The 27,224-nt window shown below is 41.3% G+C and overlaps 1 protein-coding gene across 2 annotated transcripts; it reads left to right on the top strand.

Moving 5' to 3' along the window:
* The first annotated feature begins 55 nt into the window (after nucleotides 1-55).
* Nucleotides 56-27,224, top strand: fkbp1b (FKBP prolyl isomerase 1B). Of its 2 annotated transcripts, XM_014205706.2 has the most exons (4): nucleotides 56-485; nucleotides 1,261-1,308; nucleotides 25,675-25,787; nucleotides 25,935-27,224. In XM_014205706.2, the coding sequence occupies exons 1-4, from the start codon at nucleotides 449-451 to the stop codon at nucleotides 26,061-26,063; spliced, it is 327 nt and encodes a 108-aa protein (XP_014061181.1). In that variant the 5' UTR covers nucleotides 56-448; the 3' UTR covers nucleotides 26,064-27,224. The 2 variants fall into 2 exon arrangements, with proteins under 2 accessions (XP_014061181.1, XP_045576935.1); XM_045720979.1 differs by lacking the exons at nucleotides 56-485; nucleotides 1,261-1,308 and adding an exon at nucleotides 15,105-15,276.

Below are 27,224 nucleotides of genomic sequence, written 5' to 3'. Positions count from 1 at the left end.
GTCAGTGCCAGGTCAGAGCTCAGTCACAGCTCTGTTCCCTGCTTAGGCGCTGTACATTTTGGGTCTCCCTAAACTGAGACAGAGGATGAGATTTGTGTCGAGGTTGGGTATCTCATGCGAAGGTTTTTTCACATTCTTGTACTACAGGGCTTGTTCGACATTGCAAGCGACTGCCGACTGACTGATCTACAAATCACCTTGCATCATAAATAACTACTCATTATTATTTGTAGAGCAGTCAGTCAGTCACAATTTACCCATGATACGTAACGGTTGATCCTATCGAACACGGCCATAATCCTGCATTTCTCAGACTTGATAGAGTACTCGACTTGATAGAGTACTCGGCATTGCTGGAGCTTGCATGCACCTTTTAACCACCGACATAGACTAGACACTAAACCTGCTTTATTTTATGCTTTAGCAACCACCATCGCTTTTTATTATAATGGGTGTGGAAATCGAAATAATATCCCCAGGAGATGGTAAGTTTTGCTACATTTGATTTTGGATTGTTATCTGCTGCGTTTGTTTATTTATTTAGCGTATTTATTTAGCTTGCTAGCCATTACGAAATTGTGGGAGATGATGTGTTATTATTATCATGACGCCGTGGGAACGTTTAACGGATTCACAGCCAGTGCAAATGATTTTGCTGCATGTTTATTACATACTCCACAACGTGGGCTACATTTATTTTTCAAGCCCCATACATGTTCCTCGGTCTCACACGGTCACGGCATGGACTGATCCAGTTTTTTTGTCAAATTAACGTCCGACTTTACTTTTCGTAGCAGGTTAGAAGAATTTACGCAGCAGGTTAGGATAATTAACGTAGCTGGTTAGGAGAAGTAGGGTAAAGTAAGACATATAGTTAGGGTTAATTTGACAAAGGCTGGATCCATGACCCTCTCACATATCGTTCTAGAACTCTCGGCATTAATGCCAGCCTTCTTCTATGACCAGCTCCTTCTATTGGGATTGCTGCTTTTATCTGTATTAACACTGACTTGAAGTATTATTTCGATATTACGCCTGTCAGTATGTTGATAGTAAAAGGAATACGATATTGTTACTTCCAATGATTTGAAGTAACAACATTTCATAAAGAGTGCCTGTCAGTCATGATAAGGGCACATCCTATTATTACAGTGTATGACACACACACACACACACACACACACACACACACACACACACACACACACACACACACACATAATACATTTGACTAAATATTGTGTGTTTTCTTTTCAACAGCAAGGACTTTCCCAAAGAAGGGCCAGACGTGTGTTGTTCATTACACAGGTAAAGAGTGTGTGACAAAAGAGCATCTGGTCTGGAAATTATTGTTTTGTTTTTCACTAGGTGGGTCATTCTCTGCCTGGGGGTCATCTCTCAGACATCCAGGTTAGACAGACAGGAAAGAGAAAGTAAATGTGAACATTCCGTCTTGGTGATTACACGTGTACTACATGTTTATAACGTGTATATGGCGTGTAGGGCTGACCACATTTAGTTAACTGGTCGATTGTTTGGTCGTTAGGCTGTTGGTCGATCTAGATTTCTTTACTTGAGCAGTAGCAAAAAAATAAATAATAATCATGGTGTACGAGACACCTGTCCTATTCGCTCCTGTCTGAGTAGACTAATCCATTGTGGAGGCCGTGGGGATGGCACAGTCCATCAGTCTAAAGCATGTGTTACTGAAGTTGTATATGATTAAGGACAATGGTGCAACACTAATCAAAATAATATTATTTTATAACAAATGCGCTTTCTCCTGCTTTTAATAGCGGTCTCTGTACGCGGCTCTGAAACATCAGTGCGGTGCTTTTTCTTAGACCATGTTGCGATGTGCATAATAGCAAAGTTGGCCTCCCGATTGGCGCGGTGGTCTAAGGCACGCTGACACGGTCACCAGCTGTATGGTGTTTCCTCCGACACATTGGTGCGGCTGGCTTCCAGGTTAAGCGGGCATTGTTTCATGAAGCAGTGCGACCTGGCTGGGTTGTGTTTCGGAGGACGCACAGCTCTCGACCTTCGACTCTCCGTACGGGATTTGCAGCGATTGGATACCACAAAATTGGGGAGAAAAGGGGTAAATATAAAAAGAAAAAAATATTTTGAGCAAAGTTAACAGTATATTGGTGTTGAGAACAATGTAACAGAGTTAGCAGCAGAGTTCGGTCACAAGACAACAGCCCTTGCCTTAATTGTCTAAGAGAATTAATTAACTTAATTAGGTCTATAATCATTAGCCTAACTGTTAAATGTGCCTGGCTTTATAAATGATCCGTATACAGTACCAGTCAAAGGTTTGGACATACCTACTCATTCAAGGGTTTTTCTTTATTTTTACTATTTTCTACATTGTAGAATAATAGTGAAGACATCAAAACTATGAAATAACACATATGGAATCGTGTAGTAACCAAAAAAGTGTTAAACAAATCAAAATATATTTTATATTTGAGATTCTTCAAAGTAGCCACCCTTTGCCTTGATGACAGCTTTGCAAACTCTTGGCATTCTCTCAACCAGCCTCACATGGAATGCTTTTCCAACAGTCTTGAAGGAGTTCCCACATATGCGGAGCACTTGTCCAACTCATCCCAAACCATCTCAATTGGGTTGAGGTCGGGTGATTATGGAGGCCCAGGTCATCTGATGCAGCACTCCGTCACTCTACTTCTTGGTCAAATAGACATTACACAGCCTGGAGGTATGTTGGGTCATTATTGTCCTGTTGAAAAACTAATTATAGTCCCACTAAGCGCAAACCAGATGGGATGGCGTATCGCAGAATGCTTTGGTAGCCATGCTGGTTAAGTGTTCTTTGAATTCTAAATAAATCACTGACAGTGTCACCAGCAAAGCACCCCCACACCATCACACCTCCTCCTCCATGCTTCACGGTGGGAACCACACATGTGGAGATCATCCGTTCACCTACTCTGCGTTGCACAAAGACAAGGCCGTTGGAACAAAAAATCTAAAATTTGGACTCATCAGACCAAAAGACAGTTTTCCACCTGTCTATTGTCCATTGCTCGTGTTTCTTGGCCCAAGCAATTCTCTTCTTCTTATTGGTGTCCTTTAGTAGTGGTTTCTTTGCAGCAAATCGACCATGAAGGCCTTATTCATGCAGTCTCCTCTGAACAGTTGATGTTGAGATGTCTGTTACTTGAACCCTGAAGTGTTTATTTGTGCTGCAATCTGAGGTGCAGTTAACTCTAAACAACTTATCCTCTTCAGCAGAGGTAACTCTGGGTCTTCCTTTCCTGTGGCGGTCCTCATGAGAGCCAGTTTCATCATAGCGCTTGATGGTTTTTGCGACTGCACTTAAAGAAACGTTCAAAGTTCTTGACATTTTCCGGATTGACTGACCTTCATGTCTTAAAGTAATGATGGACTGTCGTTTCTCTTTGCTTATTTGAGCTGTTCTTGCCATAATATGTACTTGGTCTTATACCAAATAGGGCTATCTTCTGTGTACCACACCTACCTTGTCACAACACAGCTGATGGGCTCAAACGCATTAACCTCTTACATCTAGACGTTCCGCTAGCGGAACACCTGCTCCAATATCCAATGATAGGCGTGGCGCGAATTACAAATTCCTCAAAAATACAAAAACTTCAATTTTTCAAACATATGACTATTTCACAGCATTTTAAAGACAAGACTCTCCTTTATCTAACCACACTGTCCGATTTCAAAAAGGCTTTACAGCGAAAGCAAAACATTAGATTATGTCAGCAGAGTACCAAGCCAGAAATAATCAGACACCCATTTTTCAAGCTAGCATATAATGTCACAAAAAACAAAACCACAGCTAAATGCAGCACTAACCTTTGATGATCTTCATCAGATGACAACCCTAGGACATTATGTTATACAATGCATGCATGTTTTGTTCAATCAAGTTCATATTTATATCAAAAACCAGCTTTTTACATTAGCATGTGACGTTCAGAACTAGCATACCCCCCGCAAACATCCGGTGAATTTACTAAATTACTCACGATAAACGTTCACAAAAAACATAACAATTATTTTAAGAATTATAGATACAGAACTCCTCTATGCACTCGATATGTCCGATTTTAAAATAGCTTTTCGGTGAAAGCACATTTTGCAATATTCTCAGTAAGCCCAGCCATCACAGCTAGCCATTTAGACACCGACCAAGTTTAGCCCTGATCAAACTCCGATTTACTATTACAAAAGTTTCATTACATTTACATTTACATTTAAGTCATTTAGCAGACGCTCTTATCCAGAGCGACTTACAAAATGGTGCATTCACCTTATGATATCCAGTGGAACAACCACTTTACAATAGTGCATCTAAATCTTTTAAGGGGGGGGTTAGAAGGATTACTTTATCCTATCCTAGGTATTCCTTAAAGAGGTGGGGTTTCAGGTGTCTCCGGAAGGTGGTGATTGACTCCGCTGTCCTGGCGTCGTGAGGGAGCTTGTTCCACCATTGGGGTGCCAGAGCAGCGAACAGTTTTGACTGGGCTGAGCGGGAACTGTGCTTCCTCAGAGGTAGGGTGGCCAGCAGGCCAGTGGTGGATGAACGCAGTGCCCTTGTTTGGGTGTAGGGCCTGATCAGAGCCTGAAGGTATGGAGGTGCCGTTCCCTTCACAGCTCCGTAGGCAATCACCATGGTCTTGTAGCGGATGCGAGCTTCAACTGGAAGCCAGTGGAGAGAGCGGAGGAGCGGGGTGACGTGAGAGGTTAACCTGTTGGGGCTAGGGGGCAGTATTTTCACGGCTGGATAAAAAAACGTATCCGATTTCATCTGATTTCATCTGGTTACTAATCCTACCCAGTAACTAGAATATGCATATACTTATTATATATGGATAGAAAACACCCTAAAGTTTCTAAAACTGTTTGAATGGTGTCTGTGAGTATAACAGAACTCATTTGGCAGGCAAAACCCTGAGACATTTTCTGACAGGAAGTGGATACCTGATGTGTTGAATTACCTTTATGCCTATGACATTGAAACACACAGGGGTTGATTAATGTTTTGGCACTTCCTATTGCTTCCACTAGATGTCACCAGCCTTTACAAAGTGTTTTGAGTCTTTTACTGTGAGATCTGACCGAACAAGAGCCATGGAACGGTGATGGCCGATTAGACTCTGGCGCGCGAGTTCATGTTGGGTACCCTCGTTCCAATACGTTATAAAAGAGAATGCATTCGTCCACCTTGAATATTATTCATGTTCTGGTTAAAAAAGGCACTAATGATTTATGCTATACAACGTTTGACATGTTTGAACGAACGTAAATATATTTTTTCCCCTCGTTCATGACAAGAAGTCCGGCTGGCTTAGATCATGTGCTAACAACACGGAGCTTTTTGGATATAAATGATGAGCTTTTTTGAACAAAACTACATTCGTTATGGACCTGGGATTCCTGGAAGTGACATCTGATGAAGAGAATCAAAGGTAATGGATTATTTACATAGTATTTTCGATTTTAGATCTCTCCAACATGGCCGTTTGTCTGTATAGCAAAGCATATTTTTCTGGGCGCAGTGCTCAGATTATTGCAAAGTGTGATTTCCCAGTAAGGTTATTTTTAAATCTGGCAAGTTGATTGCGTTCAAGAGATGTAAATCTATAATTCTTTAAATGACAATATAATATTTTACCAATGTTTTCTAATTTTAATTATTTAATTTGTGGTGCTGACTTGACTGCCGGTTATTGGAGGGAAACGATTTCCTCAACATCAATGCCATAGTAAAACGCTGTTTTTGGATATAAATATGAACTTGATAGAACTAAAAATGCATGCATTGTCTAACATAATGTCCTAGGAGTGTCATCTGATGGAGATTGTAAAAGGTTAGTGCATCATTTTAGCTGGTTTTATGGTTTGGTGACGCCCGTCTTTGAATTGACAAAACATTACACACAGCTATTGTCAGTGTACTCTCCTAACATAATCTAACTTTATGCTTTCGCCGTAAAACCTTTTTGAAATCGGACAACGTGGTTAGATTAAGGAGATGTTTATCTTTCAAAGGGTGTAAGATAGTTGTATGTTTGAAAAATTTGAATTTTGACATTTATTTGGTTTCAAATTTGCCGCTCTTGAAATGCACCTGCTGTTGATAGGGTGCACCACGGGTGGCACGCTAGCGTCCCACATAGCCCCAAGAAGTTAAGAAGGAAAGAAATTCCACAAATTAACTTTTAACGAGGCACACTTGTTAATTGAAATGGATTCCAGGTGACTACCTCATGAAGCTGGTTGAGAGAATGTCAAGAGTGTGCAAAGCTGTCATCAAGGCAAAGGGTGGCTACTTTGAAGAATCTAAAATCAAAAATATATTTTGATTTGTTTAACACTTTTTTGCTTACTACATGATTCCTTATGTGTTATTTCATAGTTTTGATGTCTTCACTATTATTCTAAAATGTAGAAAATAGTAAAAAAAAATTAAGAAAAACCCTTGAATGAGTAGGTGTGTCCAAACTTTTGACTGGTACTGTATATCTACATAAATAAGACAGATTCTGCTTGTGTTGCCTGTATGAGTGTTTGTTTAATAGCCTACTGATTCCGTGAACACCAAGCGTCACACAACACAACATTTTGGAAAAACAAATTCGGCTGTCTTTAATCTTTGCTATGATGTAATAAAAGCTTTACTTTTTTTCTCTGGTATTACTTATCATTTATTTCATGTTGCTTACACTGTTCCAAATTGTCAGCAAAATAATATTTATAATAATATCCCTCCTTTTTCATGATCTTATTATTATTATTATGATCATCATTTTAATAATAAATAACGTCATTAACATTAGTAGGCTTAGTAGCCTATAGCAGCCTTGTATAAATACCATCGAGCTGTATGCCTAAAAGTGCATCCTGTTTAGTCTTGATACCGTAACTTACTTAGGCCTCTATTTCAATACTTATATAGTCTACTGTATCAATCAATCAATCATTCATTCATTCATGTGATCACATAGCATATGAGTCATTCATGATTTGAAATGCAATGAAGCATTTTAGTTAAAAAATAAATGACAAATTGACCCTTGAATAATTAGCATGAACAATAAATAAACCGTTCCATTTTGGCACTGTTTTTGGTCTTTGCTGTAATAAAGGCTTAACAATTTTTTAAAAACATTACAACAGACACTCTGGTATGCTTTTAATATATTTAGTGTTGATTACATTGTTCCAAATGGTCAGAAAAATGATATTGTAATCTAACTGCACCTGTTTGTCACACATAATATGAACGCAGCTCTTGCTCCTTACCTTTTTTCCCCTTGATCTCCATTAGGCTATTTTCCACAACTAGTCAAATGTATTCCAAACATCTGACTTCCCCTTTACCTTCTGAGCAAGCAGTGAACATTCTCCCGCTTCGAGTTTATTTGTCACATCCTCTGCATCCATTTTGCTGTCACATGTGTTTCAGTGTTCAGAGTTTATTTTAACCAATTTATGGTTATGATATGCCATAGGTCCTATTGGTCACGTGCATGCGATGCATGCGTCACGTAAAGAGAGTAAGGGTTGAGGGAATAGGGAATGTTTTTCTTAACAAATTAGGGATTTTGGTAACAAAACCTTTATCAGAAATGGCTGTAATTATGTTGCTGCTTCCGCAACACGGACAGCGCGATAAACACTGTTGATGTTCTGTGGTGGTCGCTGCAGCAGGGAGGAGAGGGAGACAACTGGTGCTAGTCAAACAGTCACTCGCTGTCATTTTCTTTTTTACACAGCGCAGCAAGTCTGAGCCCGGCCCGGCACAATCAAATCAATTGCGGTCGGACTCCCTCTAGTCATTTGTGTGTCTTAATAATTTCATCAAACAGTTCGCTTAAAGCATCAGACAAGCTCAGTGCATATAGTTGATTTGATTAAAAGACATAAGATGTGTCTATATGGAAAATTACAGGTTTTAACATTTCGACCATTCGATTGCTCGAAAGAACAGATGACTGTTGGGCGACTAAGATTTTTCTTTTGTCGGGGACAGCCCTAATGGCGTGTGTGTTGAGGTAACCAGACGTCCCCGATTTCGGGGACAGTCTCCGAATTTGCTGACCTGTCCCTGGCTAGAGTTGTCCCCGGAAATGCCCCCAATTAACCCGCAGAAAAAAAGCAACTCTGAAGTTAAATTGAGGCTGATATTTCAATAATCAAAACACTGTGTCCAATCAGATTTGCATGTGAAAATTGTCTATCCCTGTACCCAACTCATTTATTGCCGCAGATGTTTTATGAGAATGTTTGAACAGTGATACATTGTAAACACTGCATGAACAACCATTCTGATGGCCAGAAAGTCCATCCAACAGCATTGGCTACCAAACCTGGGTGATTCAAAAATGACTTGATAGGCTAATATTAAGAATTGTGAAGTAGTGTGGGTGTATGTGCGCCAGTTTATGTCTTCTTTGAAGTGAAGTTTAATACACCTTTAATGTTTGGTGGTGATCAATGTTCTTTCAAAATATTTTCGACACTGAGCAAATGTCAAGTCTGCTGAGCGCAAACTTGAACGTTGTGAAAATTCTGTTCAACTTTTGTGCGCATTTACTGTGAACACCGAGGCTGTACCTGCTTTAAGTTACAGTTATGGCCAAGTAGTCTACTGTAGCTATTTGATCATAATGTAGGTCTACCAGAGTGGCCTACCATTAAAAACAATGGAGAAAATGCATCCCATAACATTTTCACATGGAAATAGCTGTTCTATCATTCAACCTACAGTAGCAGCCAATGTGTGGTGTTCAATGTAGGCCTAAATTCCGTGAGACTTGTGGAAAAAATATGCAGGGCTTGGCATTAACCTATTCAGACAAGGAGGTGACTTAAAATGTGTTGTTTGATGCAAGAAACAACTTATGAAGTTAGCTTACTCAAGCTAGTCTCAAAATACATCACTGGCGCTTTAAGACAGACAAAATGCTCTTTACCTGACTTGCTTTTCAAAGATGGCTAGAAATGCACACGTTTTGTGCTCTTGTAGGAAGCAACCACTCTCACATTTTTGACTAGAGATGATCTATAACTGGGCTATTAACTCACTTACCAGCAAAGAATATGAACACGTGCATAGGTGGCTACATGCAGCTCTCACTTTCATCTCAAAACAGTTAGTTAGTTTTGCACACTAATGTCTTGCATAGTTAGTTTTGTTTCGGTATGTTGCATTGAAAGTGGCTAACATTGGGAAATCCAACAGTAAAGGGAAACTTTGATAGTGTTAACTAAATGGGAAAACAAGGAAGTTGAGAGAAGTTCAATCTCGTGCTTGTCTGCGCGGGCTGATATTTCTTCTGCACGGCAGTCCCGGGAGCATTGGTGGTAATACATTTAAAGCTCAACACTTTGTCTTTATGTCGAGTGATTGATTGCTGTTTGGTATATTGTAGCCCAGAAGGCGAGAGTGGTATTCTACTGGTAGTAATAGACATAGGTTACTGGCCCTGTTCCTTCTCTGAGTTGAGTTTTTTTGCAGATCATTGAGAGGGAGATAGACGGACCGAGAGGGAGAAAGAGATATAGATATGGCTGTGCTCAGGCCTAGTCTCCTGTAGTACTCTATATTAAGGCCTGCGGTGCTGCTGTGTTGATGTGTGTAGGGAAGTTGACCCTATTACCGTAACACGAATGCTAAATCTGCATTCTTTCTGCCCCCCCCCCCCCCCCTCTTTTCAGCTCAGCTGTTAATGCCAACCATGTTGAAGAATGAACCTTTTTGTGTCAAACCCACTCTGGAAGGAGATTAGTTAACATGTGCTTCGTTAGACCAAAGAGATAAAAACCTTCACTGAATTAGTGCATTATTGATTTGAGCTGAGTATACTAAAATCCATCACGTGGCACACTGCAAAGTGACGTTCCAACTCACAGAATTTGATGTCTGGCCCAAAGGTGATCACGTCACGTCACATGTAAATGGTTTTGGTAATTGAAATCCTGATGCTATTCATGCTGCATCTGTTTACTGTCGTTGTTGTATTTTGTCAACCATAACAACAGCCAATAAGAAATAAAACACAACACAAACAATAACAACAAATGGACTCTCATTCCCAATAACTTCAGACAACAGATACAAAGGAACAGAACACAAAGACAAAGAAACACAAACAGACGGATTCTCATGATCAATATCTTCACATCTACTGGTATACTAACACAACCTTAAAACATCCATACACACTGTGCTGTGTCTCCCAGTCCCAGCAGTATCTCTGGTCTTATTTTTAACTTCACTTTCACCACTTCCTTATGCAACACACACACAGGCACATGGTGACCTCACGGAGCAATGGGTTCTGCTTAAGATAGTATTGTATCCTGAATTAGCCTAGATGTCACTATGGGGCAGTGTCAGACCGCTTCCTGATGCCCATCTCTGACTCACTCTTTCCTCTCTTACATGCAATCTCTTGCCTATGGGTCCTCTCCACTCTCCTCTGATGGCGTTTGACCCTATAGGTTCTGAGAATGACTGCAGAGAGAATTGTGGGTGTCACTCTCTTTCTCTGGTGACAGTTAGGAGCAGCGTAAGCACCAGGGTTCTGTGGGTTCCACAGGCGTGAAGTCACCTCTATATGGTGCTGTTCCGGTTTTCTTGGACCTCCTCCAGTGAAACGTGATGATGTAGGCACTTGGATGGTCAATCCCCAAACAGCAGTTATTTGAAAGATTTGAAACTCTCAGCTTAAATTCTTTCCTAGCCATGCAGTAGGCCAACACTTAGATAAAAAGGTGCTATCTAGAACCTAGAAGGGTTCTTCAGCTGTCCCCATAGGAAAACCTTTTGAAGAACCCTTTTAGGTTCCAGGTAGAACTCTTTGGGTTCTATGTAGAACAATGTCCACAGAGGGTTCTACATGGAACCAAAAAGGGTTCTCCTATGGGGACAGCCGAAGAACCGTACTGCTGTGGACGTGTGTGGTAGTAGGACCAGGCAGGGTGACAGGTCTGGCAGGCAGGCAGTATTGGAGTAGTGGGCAGCAGGCCATGTTACAGTATATCCATCAGGAGCCACACAGATTTTTTTATTTAGATTTGAAGTAACCCACACACACACCCCCACACACACACACACACACCTCTGGCCTTAATGAAAGATGGAAAGATGAAGGGGAGTAGTCTCTAGCAGGAGTTGGGATTGTGCTCCAGACTGGGAGATGGAACAGCATAGTGATTAGTGTGGGAACCATAGTGCATGCAGTATGGTTAAATGTAGCTCACAGATAGCAGCCTTCCTCTCAACACCTTCACTTTTTCCTCACACTTTTTAAAAGTTTTGTATATAATTATTTTCAATACTATACGGATCTCTCATGGCCAGACTATGTAATCTCTTATGGATAGACTATGTAATCTCTTATGGACAGACTGTAATCTCTCATGGCCAGACTATGTAATCTCTCATGGCCAGACTTCGTAATCTCTTATGGATAGACTATGTAATCTCTCATGGCCAGACTACATAATCTCTCATGGCCAGACTACGTAATATTTTATGGCCAGACTACGTAATCTCTTATGGACAGACCACATAAACAATCATGGCCAGACTACGTAATCTCTTGTGGTCAGACTACGTAATCTCTTGTGGTCAGACTACGTAATCTCTTGTGGTCAGACTACGTAATCTCTCATGACCAGACTACGTATTCTCATGGCCAGACTACGTAATCTCTTATGGCCAGACTACATAGTCGCTTATGGTCAGACTACGTATTCTCTTATGGACAGACCACATAAACAATCATGGCCAGACTACGTAATCTCTCATGGCCAGTCTACGTAATCTCTTATGGACAGACTACGTAAACAATCATCTGACCAAATAACGTTCTGTTTAGGTTCAACTAAACCCCCCTACAGTACTGTAGTGTAGCTAACTTAATCAAAGTAGCTAAAACCACTTACTAAGAGCAACTGCAGAGATTAGGCCTATTGAGACCAAGGTGCTATGGAGTAGGATAAGAGCAGCAGAGATTGCGCTAATTACAGATGTAGGATCTTAATTTGAGGCAGTTTGCTACAGTAGGAAAATAATCCTGCAGTAACAGGAAATGTGAATTATTATGTGGACTATAATTAATGGACATTTTAGTAGGGGTTGATACAAACCTCAAATACACTACATGTTTTACATTTCCTGCACTGTAGGAAAATTTTCCGGCAACAGGATGATCAAATTAAGATCCTACATCTGTTGCACTACAGTATAGCAGCAGGACTGAAACATGTTGCTTACACCACAACATTAAAGATGCAGGGCTATATCTGAGCTGTCTCATTAGGTGAAACACCAATTCCAGTGCCAAAGATCCTACTGATATATGAACGACGAAGCAAGAACAGATATTTCTCGTTGACACGTGTTCACAGTCCCGTGATGTGTCAACATGTCTATAAGAGCATGCTGCAGACAAATCACGTATGTGTGATATCTCCTTACATCTCTGGGCCCTGGTGGACGAGGGGCCGTGTGTGTGTGTGCTGGCGTATGTGTGTGTGTCACGTGTAGACACAGATACAGTAAACGGCGTAAAAATAGCCTAGCTGGCCTGAATGGCCTGTCCAGAAAGACAGCTCATACTACTCAGGAGGGTCTGGGGGCAAAATCTGAAATGGCACCCTATACTCTATATAGTGCACTACATTTAGCCAGAGCCCTAAAGGCCGAAAGTATAGTGCACTATATGGGCGTATAGGGTGCCATTTTGGACACACATGGGTCTTCCCTTGGTATTTTCACACCCAACCCAAGCAGAGAACCTGGGATTAAGGGCCAGTTTGTTATGCTTTCTACACTGTCTATTTACCCATTGCCTGCCTGATATCTAAGAGGGTCTAGGACTGGGCTGCAGGAACAGGAAAGGAAGGATCCCGTTTTATTTTCATTCAACCCCACCCTGACTCAACCAAGATAGGGTGGCCTCACTGCATTTTGTATTCAGTTACTCACAGACTGATACAGTAGTTAAGGGTCTGGGTCTCTACTGCAGGAAGAGAAATGGACCAGCTTTATTTTCTCAAAGCTAGTTTGGAACGGCCACAACTCAAGCAGACTTGGAATAGCATGTAGACTTTTTCAGTTAGAATGGCCTTTAATTTCCAAGGTGCCTAAATATACAGTGCCTTCGGAAAGTATTCAGACCCCCTGACTTTTTCCAAATGTTGCTACGTTACAGCTTTATTCTGAAATGGATTTAAAAAATCCTCATCAATCTACACGCAATACCCTATAATGACAAAGCGAAAAAACAGGTTTTGAGAAATGTTTGCAAATATATTAAAAATAAAAAACACACCTTATTTACATGAGTATTCAGACCCTTTGCTATGAGACTTGAAATTGAGCTCAGGTGCATCCTGTTTCCATTGATCATCCTTGATGTTTCTTCAACTTGATTGGAGTCCACCTGTGGTAAATTCAATTGATTGAACATGATTTGGAAAGGCACACACCTGTCTATATAAGGTCCCACAGTTGACAGTGCATGTCAGAGCAAAAACCAGGCCATGAGGTAGAAGGAATTGTCCGTAGAACCCCGAGACAGCATTGTGTTGAGGCACAGATCTGGGGAAGGGTGCCAAAAAAATGTCTGCAGCCTTGAAGGTCCCCAAGAACACAGTGGCCTCCATCTTTCTTAAATGGAAGAAGTTTGGAACCACCAAGACTCTTCCTAGAGCTGGCCGCCCGGCCAAACTGAGCAATCGGGGGAGAAGGGCTTTAGTCAGGGAGGTGACTAAGAACCCGATGGTCACTCTGACAGAACTCCAGAGTTCCTCTGTGGAGATGGGAGAACCTTCCAGAAGGATAACCATCTCTGCAGCACTCCACCAATCAGGCCTTTATGGTAGAGTGGCCAGACGGAAGCCACTCCTCAGTAAAAGGCACATGACAGCCCGCTTGGAGTTTGCAAAAAAGGCACCTAAAGACTCTCAGACCATGAGAAACAAGATTCTCTGGTCTGATGAAACCAAGATTGAACTCTTTGGCCTGAATGCCAAGCGTCACGTCTGGAGGAAACCTAACACCATCCCTACAGTGAAGCATGGTGGTGGCAGCATCATGTTGTGGGGATGTTTTTCAGCGGCAGGGACTGAGAGTATAGTCAGGATCAAGGGAAAGATAAATGGAGCAAAGTACAGAGATCCTTGTTGAAAACATGCTCCGGAGCACTCAGGACCTCAAACTGGGGCGAAGGTTCACTTTTAAACTGGACAACGACCCTAAACACACAGTCAAGGCAATGCAGGAGTGGCTTCGGGACAAGTCTCTGAATATCCTTGAGTGGCCCAGCTAAAGCCTGGACTTGAACCCGAGCTAACATCTCTGGAGAGAAAATACTATAGCTGTGCAGCGACACTCCCATCCAACCTGACAGAGCTTGAGAGGATCTGCAGAGGAGAATGGGAGAAACTCCCCAAATACAGATGTGCCAAGCTTGTAGCATCATACCCAACAAGACTCAAGGCTGTAATCGCTGCCAAAGGTACTGAGTAAAGGGTCTGAACACTTATGCAAATGTGATATTTCTGGTTTTTATTTTTTACTAAATTTGCAAACATTTCTAAAAACATGTTTTTGCTTTGTCATTATGGGGTATTGTGTAGATTGATGAGGAGAGAAAACGATTTAATCTGATTTAGGCTGTAACATAATAACAAAATGTGTCAAAAAGTCAAGGGGTCTGAATAGCTTCCGAATGCACTGTAGTGCCTGATAGACATAGGCTAAGTTGTTTTTAAACACATCCGACTGTTTACCCATTCAACAAATGGGTCTTAATCATGTCATACTGAGGATCACTTTACTGTGTAACTGGCCATATAATTCCTGCTTGGGAGAAAATTAAAAAAAAATATTACCCATATTGTATTCGAAATAAACATCCTAGCTCGGTTTCACTGTGGTTTTTATTTGAAATATGAGTCATAATGTTTCCGTCTTCTGGAGCACTTTACTGTGCCTATAACTTCAGTCTAGCCAGGGGAGATACAGTATTAACAGATGGTAATCACCCTGTGGTCTTCGGACCCGTCGACTCCAGGCTTGGACTCCCGCCCAGTGGCCCTGCAGGCAGGCAGGCAGGCAGACTGATATCTGGGCGACAGGGATTCCTGGAAGCCTGCGGTCCTACAAAGTTTAGGGGGGAATGAAAGAGGAGAAGCAGCCAGTTACTGTACAAGACTCACATCTCTGGGTGAACCGTCCCCTGCCTGATCGAGGTTAGCATGCTAGGATAGTTTTATTGCCAACTATTTACGCTGATGTTATGTCTGTCTACTGTGGTGGTATAAATAAATCATTGGTTATTTTAATACAACTTGGAAACAATGCTTACGCACATCTTACGAGATGTGACAAGTTCCTCAGATTGAGATGCTGAACTGCCATGTTTTTGTGCAGGTGAGGGTGTTGATACCGTGGGCAATGGTGGAAAAAGTACCCAATTGCCATACTTGAGTAAAAGTAAAGATACCTCAATAGAAAATGACTGAAGTAAAAGGAAAAGTCATGCAGTAAAATATTACTTGAGTACAAGTCAGTGTCTAGTTTTAAATATAAATATACCTACGTATCAAATGTAAAAGTTAATTATATAAATCCTTACAAATTCCTTTATATTAAGTAAACCATTAAGCAAACCATATAGCACAATTTATGTTTTTTTTTTTTACGGATAGCCAGGGGCACACTCCAACACTCAGACATTTACAAACGAAGCATTTGTGTTTAGTGAGTCCGCCAGATCAGAGGCAGTAGGGATGATGTATTATTTTAATAAGTGCGTGAATTGGACAATTTTCCTGTCCTGCTAAGCATTGGAAATGTAACGAATACTTTTGGGTGACAGGGTAATTGTATGGGAGTAAAAAGTACATCTTCTCTTTAGGAATGTAGTGGAGTAAAAGTAGTCAAAAATATAAATGCTAAAGTACAGGGTCTGGTTGCATAAAACATCTTAAGTGTTTCCCTTAAGGGTTTACCTTAAGGAATAATTTTCCCTTGCCCAAGGCAGTTTTTTAAGGGTGTTGCATAGAGCCACTCAAATATTTCCTTAGTATGGGCATACTTAAGGGGTTTTATGGTAGTTTGAAGGCATGTATGGCAGAAAGATTATCCGGTTACCATGGAGACAGACTGAATCACTGACTAAAAATCTCCTCAAAGAGATCACTTTCAATTTGTGAGATGGTAAAATATAACTTCGATAATCAAGGAAGGATAACCAAATTGCTTCAGAAGATAATAAACCATGTTTCTTGTAGTTACTTTTTTCTCAACTTGTTTATATTACTTTCTAGTACGTCAAGCTAACTTACAGAGTAGCAATAGCTAACTAGCCACCTAGCTTTGTAGCCATAGATTGTGCACCTTCCATTGTTTAGCTAAGTAGCTAGCTAACTGGTTGTTGTTTCCCTTTTGTAACCAAAGCATATGAAAACAAATGCTGTTTACATTGATATCCATACTGAATGAAGCAGTTAAGGGATCTCATGGGCACCCTTAACCTTTTCACCTAATTTAAGGGGGGGAATTCACCTTAAAATGTTTAGTGCAACTGACTTAAAGTTAAGGAAACTTTAAGGGAAAAGATGAGGGAAAAATGTACTTAAGGTGTTTTATGCAACCGGGCCCAGATAACCCCCCCCCCAAAAAAAATACAGTAGTATTTCAAAGTATTTTTACTTAGTTACTTTACACCACTGACTGTGGGTCAGGTGAGGTGAGGGTGTTGGATTGGTCAACAATGGCTGTTTCTGGAACAGTCCAGTGTAGTATTCTATAGGGGTATTATAGTCCCATATGTCTTCTTCATGTTGACATCAACATTTCTTCCATTTACGCAAGGAAATCACCTATATTTATCGTTACTGTATTTGCTAATGGTCAGATTTTTGCCAGGCTAAATATATAGTACCAATCAAAAGTTTGGACACACCTACTCAAGGATTTTTCTTTATTTTTAATATTTTCTACATTGTAGAATAATAGTAAAGACATAAACTATGAAATAACACATATGGAATCATGTAGTAACCAAAAAAAAATCGAAATATATTTTATATTTGAGATTCTTCAAAGTAGCCACCCTTTGCCTTGATGACAGCTTTGCAAACTCTTGGCATTCTCTCAACCAGCTTCATGAGGATTGCTTCTCCAACAGTCTTGAAGCAGTTCCCACATATGCTGAGCACATGTTGGTTGCTTTTCCTTCACTCTGTGGTCCAATTCATCCCAAACCATCTCAATTGGGTTGAGGTCAGGTGATTGTGGAGGCCAGGTCATCTGATGTAGCACTCCATCACTCTCCTTCTTGGTCAAATAGCCCATACACAGCCTGGAGGTGTGTTTTGGGTCATTGTCCTGTGTTGAAAAACAAATGATAGTCCTACTAAGCGCAAACCAGATGGGATGGCGTATCGCTGCAGAATGCTTTGGTATCCATGCTGGTTAGGTGTGCCTTGAATTCTAAATAAATCACAGATAGTGTCACCAGCAAAGCACCCCCACACCATCACACCTCCTCCTCCATGCTTCATGATGGGAACCACACATGCGGAGATCATCCGTTCACCTACTCTGCGTCTCACAAAAACACAGCAGAACCAAAAATCTTACATTTGGACTCATCAGACCAAACGACAGATTTCCACCTGTCTAATGTCCATTGCTTGTGTTTCTTGGCCCAGGCAAGTCTCTTCTTATTATTGGTGTCCTTTAGTAGTGGTTTCTTTGCAGCAATTCGACCATGAAGACCTGATTCACAGTCTCTGAACAGTTAATGTTGAGATGTCTGTTACTTGAACTCTGTGAACCTTTTATTTGGGCTGCAAGCTGTGGTGCAGTTAACTCTAATGAACTTATCCTCTTCAGCAGATGTAACTCTGGGTCTTCCTTTCGTGTGGCGGTCCTCATGAGAGCCAGTTTCATCATAGCACTTGATGGTTTTTACGACTGCACTTGAAGAAACGTTAAAAGTTCTTGAAATTTTCCAGATTGACTGACCATGTCTTAAAGTAATGAGGGACTGTCGTTTCTCTTTTCTTATTTGAGCTGTTCTTGCCATAATATGGACTTGGTCTTTTACCAAATAGGGCTATCTTCTGTATCCCACCCCTAACTTGACACAACACAACTGATTGGCTCAAACGCATTAAGGAAAGAAATTCCACAAATTAACTTTTAACGAGGCACACCTGTTAATTATACAACGGGTGGGTCTAATCCTGAATCCTGATTTGTTAAAAGCTCATTCCAGTCGATGTCTATTCCACAAGTTACCACCGGCTAAATCTATGACGTTAAAATTCCTATTTTCTCTGTTCCATCTGACTGCGCAATCCACTGTCTCATCAGCCCAGGCAGGGAAGTTATAAACTTGATCTACACAATAAAAAGCATCAATACATTGTCACAATTCTTTTAGACTAACATTTCGTTTTCAACAACGGAGATCCGACATTTTCAATGTTCAAATTCGATCTCCAATTGTCTCATAGTAATGAACATGTAGGGGTCGGGATGAGAGTGAGAGGCATGCAGGCAGCGTTTCTCAGCCAGTCGAAATCATGAATTAGCTGGCATCATTTTTATGGATATATAAAAAATAAATGTCAATTGAAAAAAGTTAAAACGAAACGAAGTGCAGCTAGTTTGCAGTCTTTCCAGCTTCAGTTTGAAGTTATTGTGTTAGCTGTGTTGTTGGCTAGCTCCTCTGAACAACAGTGTCCTAACAAGAGAGCACATTTTCTATGCCAGGTAAAATCGTGCCTCATTAGTTCATTGTTATGGAGGTATCCAAATAAATGTCACGAGAAAACAGCTTAAACAAATGCAGCTACTGTTGATATTCTGTTTGACGTGACTAAGTTAGCCGTAGTTGGCTAGCTAGCATGCAAGGGACAATAACGTTGCCAGCCAGTATGGCAATAGAACATTTAGAATGAACAACTGGGTCGCGTCCATAGATACAGAACAAAAAGACTGAACGACTGGATCGCATCTCTGGCAATTGAACCAATAGTACGAACGACCAGCCGGGTTGGGTAGCAACCCTAGATTTTTTTCGGGACTATATGTTGTGGAAGGATGAAATAGTATAAATACGTTCATCAAAATAACATTTTTAATGAAAATATGTCAATCATTATTTGAATATGTTGGTAACCCGTTGTATAAAAGTGATAATGCCCCCGAAGCCGGTGTTTGGAGGATATATTGGCACGGTTTGACTAATAACACCCGTGCCAATATATCCTCCAAACACCTGCTTCGAGGGCATTATTACTTAATTGAAATGCTTTCCAGGTTACCTCATGAAGCTGGTTGAGTGAATGCCAAGTGTGTGCAAAGCTGTCATCAAGGCAAAGGGTGGCTACTTTGAAGAATCTCAAATATAAAATATATTTTGATTTGTTAACACTTTTTTGGTTACTACATGATTTCATGTGTTATTTCATAGTTTTGATGTCTTCACTATTATTCTACAATGTAGAAAATAGTAAAAATAAAGAAAAACCCTTCAATTAGTAGGTGTGTCCAAACTTTTGACTGATACTGTACATTCAAAAAAATATTATTAGGATTTTGTCTCAGTATTCTACCCAAGCCTGTGAAAGGTAAATTATTAAGTATTTTCTCCAGTGTCTCTGTCTCAGTGCCTCTGGTGGAAGTGTTTAATGGGCCTAATGTTGTTAGCATGCCTGAACGGACAGATGTTCATGGGCACATTCATTGTCGTGCCACTACTGAATCTCTCTGCCTGTCCTGTATCTGTCTGTTTCCCCTGTGTTCTAGATGCAGGCTAGACATGGCCTAGTTAACCATCAGAAATAGTCTACAGAAAGAATCAGGCCACTGCCTCCTATTTCAAATTCCCTTTGCTGATTTAGAAAATTGAAATGAGCCCACGATCTGGATAATGAAACCCAGTGGAATTGCTCTTGTTTTTGTGCCAGCCCTGTATTATCAGAATCTGCCTTTGATGTTGGAATTTGGAATGCTATGATTCCTAGGCATTCCAGACAGTTCCTTGCTGCTGAGGTGAAGGATTGCCCGACCCCGTGTAAAACAGTGCTCTGTTTTGTTTTAGTTTGTTTTTAGGGGAATTGTTTGAATGACTTGAATGTAACTGATCTTTGTGTGGAAAATATGCTTGTGTAGGCCTTGCTTTGTGTTCAAATGATGCTACAGGATTATCTCCATCAACATAGCAAACCGTTTAAGAGACTGAAGGTCTGGATTTGGTAGCGCTCCAGTCCTCTCTGTCATAATAAATAAGCAACAGAGGACATGTTCATTTAACTGTTAGCTCTGAGGGTATTGTCTGCAATAATCATATGCACATAGAATTTTATTCCACTGTTTGCACTGAAACTGTCTGCCTTAGGAAGAAGCCCACTGTGGGCAGCCCACTCAGTACTATTGACTCAAATGTAAATGTCACTGACATGTCTACCTCGGATCAGCCTCTCAGAATAGCACTAAAAACAAACAAGTAACCCAGAAAAGGACAAAAAATGGCCCATATTAACATATGTAGCCTGAGAAACCAGGTTCATGAAATTGACAATTTATTAACATCAGAAAACAATCATAGTCTGTCCATCTCTGAAACACACATTGATCATTCATTTGATGACTCAGTAGTAGCTATACATGGTTATAGAATATATAGGAAAGATAGAAATGCAAATGGCGGAGGTGTTGCCATGTATGTCCAGAGTCATATTCCTGTTAAGCTGAGAGAGGATCTCATGTCAGATGATGTGGAAGTAATATGGCTACAGGTTGATGTGCCTCACCTAAAGCCTATTCTCGTAGGAAGTTGCTATAGACCACCAAGTGCTAAAAGTCAGTATTTGGACTATGTGTGTGAAATGTTGGAAGATGTATGTGATATCAACAGAGAGGTATATTTTCTGGGTGACCTAAATATTGACTGGTTGTCATCCATCTGCCCACTCAAAAAGACTGGTTCAAGTAATCAGTCAACCTACCAGCATATTTACAAACAGAACAGGAACTAAATCATCCACTTGTATTGATCACATCTTTACTAATATTGCAGAAATCTGCTCTAAAGCAGTATCCACACCCATCGGATGTAGTGATCCTAATATACTGCTCAAAAAAATAAAGGGAACACTTAAACAACACATCCTAGATCTGAATGAAAGAAATAATCTTAATAAATACTTTTTTCTTTACATAGTTGAATGTGCTGACAACAAAATCACACAAAAATAATCAATGGAAATCCAATTTATCAACCCATGGAGGTCTGGATTTGGAGTCACTCAAAATTAAAGTGGAAAACCACACTACAGGCTGATCCAACTTTGATGTAATGTCCTTAAAACAAGTCAAAATGAGGCTCAGTAGTGTGGCCTCCACGTGCCTGTATGACCTCCCTACAATGCCTGGGCATGCTCCTGATGAGGTGGCGGGTGGTCTCCTGAGGGATCTCCTCCCAGACCTGGACTAAAGCATCCGCCAACTCCTGGACAGTCTGTGGTGCAACGTGGCGTTGGTGGATGGAGCGAGACATGATGTCCCAGATGTGCTCAATTGGATTCAGGTCTGGGGAACGGGCGGGCCAGTCCATAGCATCAATGCCTTCCTCTTGCAGGAACTGCTGACACACTCCAGCCACATGAGGTCTAGCATTGTCTTGCATTAGGAGGAACCCAGGGCCAACCGCACCAGCATATGGTCTCACAAGGGGTCTGAGGATCTCATCTCAGTACCTAATGGCAGTCAGGCTACCTCTGGCGAGCACATGGAGGGCTGTGCGGCCCCCCAAAGAAATGCCACTCCACACCATGACTGACCCACCGCCAAACCGGTCATGCTGGAGGATGTTGCAGGCAGCAGAACGTTCTCCACGGCGTCTCCGGACTCTGTCACGTCTGTCACGTGCTCAGTGTGAACCTGCTTTCATCTGTGAAGAGCACAGGGCGCCAGTGGCGAATTTGCCAATCTTGGTGTTCTCTGGCAAATGCCAAACGCCCTGCACGGTGTTGGGCTGTAAGCACAACCCCCACCTGTGGACGTCGGGCCCTCATACCACCCTCATGGAGTCTGTTTCTGACCGTTTGAGCAGACACATGCACATTTGTGGCCTGCTGGAGGTCATTTTGCAGGGCTCTGGCAGTGCTTCTCCTGCTCCTCCTTGCACAAAGGCGGAGGTAGCGGTCCTGCTGCTGGGTTGTTGCCCTCCTACGGCCTCCTCCACGTCTCCTGATGTACTGGCCTGTCTCCTGGTAGCGCCTCCATGCTCTGGACACTACGCTGACAGACACAGCAAACCTTCTTGCCACAGCTCGCATTGATGTGCCATCCTGGATGAGCTGCACTACCTGAGCCACTTGTGTGGGTTGTAGACTCGTCTCATGCTACCACTAGAGTGAAAGCACCGCCAGCATTGAAAAGTGACCAAAACATCAGCCAGGAAGGATAGGAACTGAGAAGTGGTCTGTGGTCCCCACCTGCAGAACCACTCCTTTATTGGGGGTGTCTTGCTAATTGCCTATAATTTCCACCTGTTGTCTATTCCATTTGCACAACAGCATGTGAAATGTATTGTCAATCAGTGTTGCTTCCTAAGTGGACAGTTTGATTTCACAGAAGTGTGATTGACTTGGAGTTACATTGTGTTGTTTAAGTGTTCCCTTTATTTTTTTGAGCAGTGTATAATAGCCATATCTACAAAAAACTAAGTTCTGAAGACTGGATATTATGATCATACAAGAGGATTTTCAATGATTCCTATGTGGAAGATGTGAAATATATTTGTTGGTCTGATGTGTGTAATGAGGAACATCTGGACACTGCACTTGTAGAATTTATGAAACTGCTTCTTGTTGTTACTGATAGGCATACTCCCATCAACAAACTGACTGTTAGAACTGCCAAATCCCATGGATAGATGATGAATTGAAAAACTGTATGGCTGAGAGGGATGAGGCAAAGGGAATAGCAGATAAGTCTGACAACACAGCAGACTGGCAGACATACAGTAAATTGAGAAATCATATTAGTAAACTAAACAATAATAAACTATACTATGGAACAAAGATAAATGATGTAAAAACTGATAGTAAAAAGCTCTGGAGTACTTTAAATGACATTTTAGGCAAGAAAGCTCCACCTTTCATTGAGGCAGATGGCTTGTTCATAACAAAACCCTTCGATATTGCTAACCACTTTAATAACTTTCTTGTTGACAAGATTAGCAAACTTAGGTAGGACATGCATACAACAAATACTGAGCCTACATATTCATGCATAATGGACCAAATAATGAAAGACAAGCAATGTAGTTTTGAGATCCACAACGTGGGCGTGGAAGAGGTGAAAAAATTGTTACTATCTAGAAATAAGGACAAACCACCTGGTACCGACAACCTGGATGGTAAATTGCTGAGGTTGGTAGCGTAATACACTGTGACTCCTATTTGCCACATCTTAAATGAATCCTAGAAGACAGTGTGCCCTGTGGTGTAAATTCTAACCAAGTGAGAGAGACTTTGTTATTTCTTCAAACAATCAATCTTTATTATCGATTTAACAATTGCAATAATGGAGCTGGTCAACGACCACCCATCGGTAATCGCTGAGAGCCCAACGAGCAGATTGGGGTTACAGCTCTTTATAGCAAAGAACATCCTCCTGAATGTTCATGACAAACAACAGACGTCTGGAATGGGTCACAAGGTTAGGTTTTGTATGTGAGAAAGGAGTATCCCCCAGCCAGACAGCATTTGCTGTGTTTTGGGTCATTGTCCTGTTGAAAAACAAATGATAGTCCCACTAAGTTCAAACCAGATGGGATGGCTTATCGCTGCAGAATGCTGTGGTATCCATGCTGGTTAAGTTTGCCTTGAATTCTAAATAAATCACGACAATGTCACCAGCAAAGCACCCCCACACCACCTCCTCCATGCTTCACGGTGGAACCACACATGCGGAGATCATCCGTTCACCTACTCTGCGTCTCACAAAGACACGGCGGTTGGAACCAAAAACCCCAAATTTGGACTCATCAGACCAAAGGACAGATTTCCACCGGTCTAATGTCCATTGCTTGTCTTTCTTGGCCCAAGCAAGTCTCTTCTTCTTATTGGTGTCCTTTAGAAGTGGTTTCTTTGCAGCAATTTGACCATGAAGACCTGATTCACACAGTCTCCTCTGAACAGATGTGTCTGTTACTTGAACTCTGTGAAGCATTTATTTTGGCTGCAATTTCTGAGGCTGGTAATGAACTTATCCTCTGCAGCAGATAAGTCTGTGTCTTCCTTTCCTGTGGTGGTCCTCATGAGAGTCAGTTTCATCATAGCGCTCAATGGTTTTTGCAACAGCACAAAGATCTTGAAATGTTTTGCATTGACTGACCTTCATGTCTTAAAGTAATGATGGACTGTCGTTTCTCTTTGCTTATTTGAGCTGTTCTTGCCATAATATGGGCTTGGTATTTTACCAAATAGGGCTATATTCTGTATACCACCCCTACCTTGTCACAACACAACTGATTGTCTCAAACGCATTAAGAAGGAAAGAAATTCCACAAGTTCATGTTTAACAAGGCACACCTGTTAATGGAATGCATTCCAGGTGACTACCTCATGAAGCTGGTTGAGAGAATGCCAAGAGTGTGCAAAGCTGTCATCAAGGCAAAGGGTGGCTACTTTGAAGAATCTAAAATCTAAAATATATTTTGATTTGTTTAACACTTTTTTGTTATTTCATAGTTTTGATGTCTTCACTATTATTCTACAATGTAGAAAATAGTAAAAATAAAGAAAAACCCTTGAATGAGTAGGTGTGTCCAAACTTTTGACTGGTACTGTAGGTAAATTGCAGTTGGTCCAGAACAAAGCAGCACATATCACACTTAGATGTACATGGAGGGAAAGTGTCAATAACATGCATGTCAGTCTCTTCTGGCTCAAAGTTGAGGAGAGATTGACTGCATCACTATTGGTCTTTGTGTGAGGTGTTGATATGTTGAAGGTACCGAACTGTCTGGTAAAGCAGTTGGCACACAGTTCGGACACTCATCGGTACAACAAAGACATGCAACCAGTGGTCTCTTCACAGTCCCCAGGTCCAGAACAGTGGCTGGGAAAGGCACACAGTATTAAATAAAGTCTATTTGGAACTCTACCACCCCAGGTAACTCAAGCTAGCAATAAAACCAGTTTAAAAAAACAGATACAAGAACACCTTTGTGCACTAAAGGGACTGTGAAGAGACACAGTCATTTTATATATATTGTATTGTAATTTGCACTGTACTATGTATTAGACCTAGATATTGTGTGTACAGTATGTACTGATATGTAGGCTATGTAACATTTTAAATGTATGTATTTCAGTCCTTGACTAATAATGTTTCCTACTATGTATTATGTCATGTTTCATGTGGACCCCAGGAAGAGTAGCTGATGCTTTTGCAGCGGCTAATGGGGATCCTAATAAATACCTACAAGCACACTTACGTGTACACAGTAGTACTCATATAAAGCAGAACACATGAAAATAAGAAACTTTCAAACGCCTACCTGAACCTAGGAAGATCATTGACTTAACAGTGTTTGTGTGATATCTCTCTACCAGGTATGCTGCAAAATGGAAAGAAGTTTGACTCTTCTCGAGACAGAAACAAGCCCTTCAAGTTCAAGATCGGGCGACAGGAAGTCATCAAGGGCTGGGAGGAAGGAATCGCACAGGTTAGACTGCATTTTCTTACGTTAAGTAATGCGACTGCATCTGCACTCATGATATTTTATGATAATATTGCAACATATGATACGCAAGCATTGACAATTCCTCTGTTGTCTCCCTCCCGACCTCTCCTCCTGCCCTCTCTGCCCCAGATGAGTGTGGGTCAGCGGGCGAAGATCACCTGTACGCCTGACATGGCTTATGGAGTCACCGGTCACCCCGGGGTCATCCCCCCTAATGCCACCCTCATCTTTGACGTTGAGCTCCTCAAGCTGGAGTGAGTGACCCCTCTCGGGTCAGGGGTGAAAGGTCAAATGTGGCCTAAAAGGTCACTCACTACCTCCCTGTTGAGTGGGTAACATTGCCCCACACCATCGAGCAACCAACCCCGAGCAACCAACCCCCTCTGATCCTTAGATTTTTGTTGCATCTTCAACTACTCAATACTTAAGAATCTACTGCTTTGTTGTCAACTTAGTATCATTGTAGATGGATGCTGCCTGAAGGCTAAACTGATTTTTAGACTTTTTACACACTCATGATACCATAGTTTGGCCTCCTCTGTCTTAATGTATGTCCATGAGCATTGCTTTTTCCTTCTTCTTTTTTAGGTTGTACATTTTATTGAATCTGTATGACAAAAAAACATAGTAGAACCATCTGATGAAGGCCGTAATATATTGCAATGGAATGTCACTGCCTTACTGTATTCCAAAGCACAAAACAAGGTGTAAAAGTACAGATACTCTGTATCTCAAGATTCCTTAACTCCGGTCCTGGAGAGCTACTGGGTGTGGCTAGGCTTTTGTTCCAGCCCAGTACTAATGCAGATTGAAGGTGTGTTAGTACTGGTCTGGATCAAACGCCTGCACACTCCAGTAGCTCTCCAGAACGGCAGTTGTAGAACTCTATCGTATCCGGACTAGGCATTACCAACCACTCTCTGCATTGCCACTTTTGATAAAGGTCTGTCCTGCTGAAAGCTTTAAAGGTTAGTAGTTTTCCTTGACCATGACACCTGAGCAGGTAACACCAGCAGTGTATTCATTACACCAATTCTGTTGCAAAACGTTTCTTAAATGGAGGCAAACGGAACGAAACGGGGAGTGCCTAGCTAACTTTGTCCATTATAAACTCTCGTTTTAGTTGCAAAACTTTTTGGACTAATGATTACACCCTGGTAACACTACAACTAGGGCCTGGTGTTGTTTCTGGTTAGCTCACATGGTCATGAAAAACCCTGCATAATGATAACGGATGTTTCTGTGTTTAGTACATTTTGTATCCATCAAACATTTACTGCAAGCATACCACAAATATGACTAAATGAAGGACATCAGGAACACAAATGCACTGTACAGTACTACTCTTACAACCCATGGATAGTTTGGATACTATGACTGTTTAATCGATCAAGTCTTAATAAAAACGGTGAGAACTTT

This window comes from Salmo salar, chromosome ssa06 (genome assembly GCF_905237065.1).
Source record: "Salmo salar chromosome ssa06, Ssal_v3.1, whole genome shotgun sequence".
In the NCBI taxonomy this organism is placed as follows: Eukaryota; Metazoa; Chordata; class Actinopteri; order Salmoniformes; family Salmonidae; genus Salmo; species Salmo salar.
This window is presented reverse-complemented; position numbering and strand designations above follow the sequence as displayed.

Bases quoted from the DNA above. Each gene is read 5' to 3' on its own strand.
- fkbp1b (XM_014205706.2), top strand. From the start codon at position 449: ATGGGTGTGGAAATCGAAATAATATCCCCAGGAGATG. The intron at 486-1,260 runs GTAAGTTTTGCT...TCTTTTCAACAG, and splicing joins AATAATATCCCCAGGAGATG to CAAGGACTTTCCCAAAGAAG. The intron at 25,788-25,934 runs GTTAGACTGCAT...TCTCTGCCCCAG, and splicing joins GGGAGGAAGGAATCGCACAG to ATGAGTGTGGGTCAGCGGGC.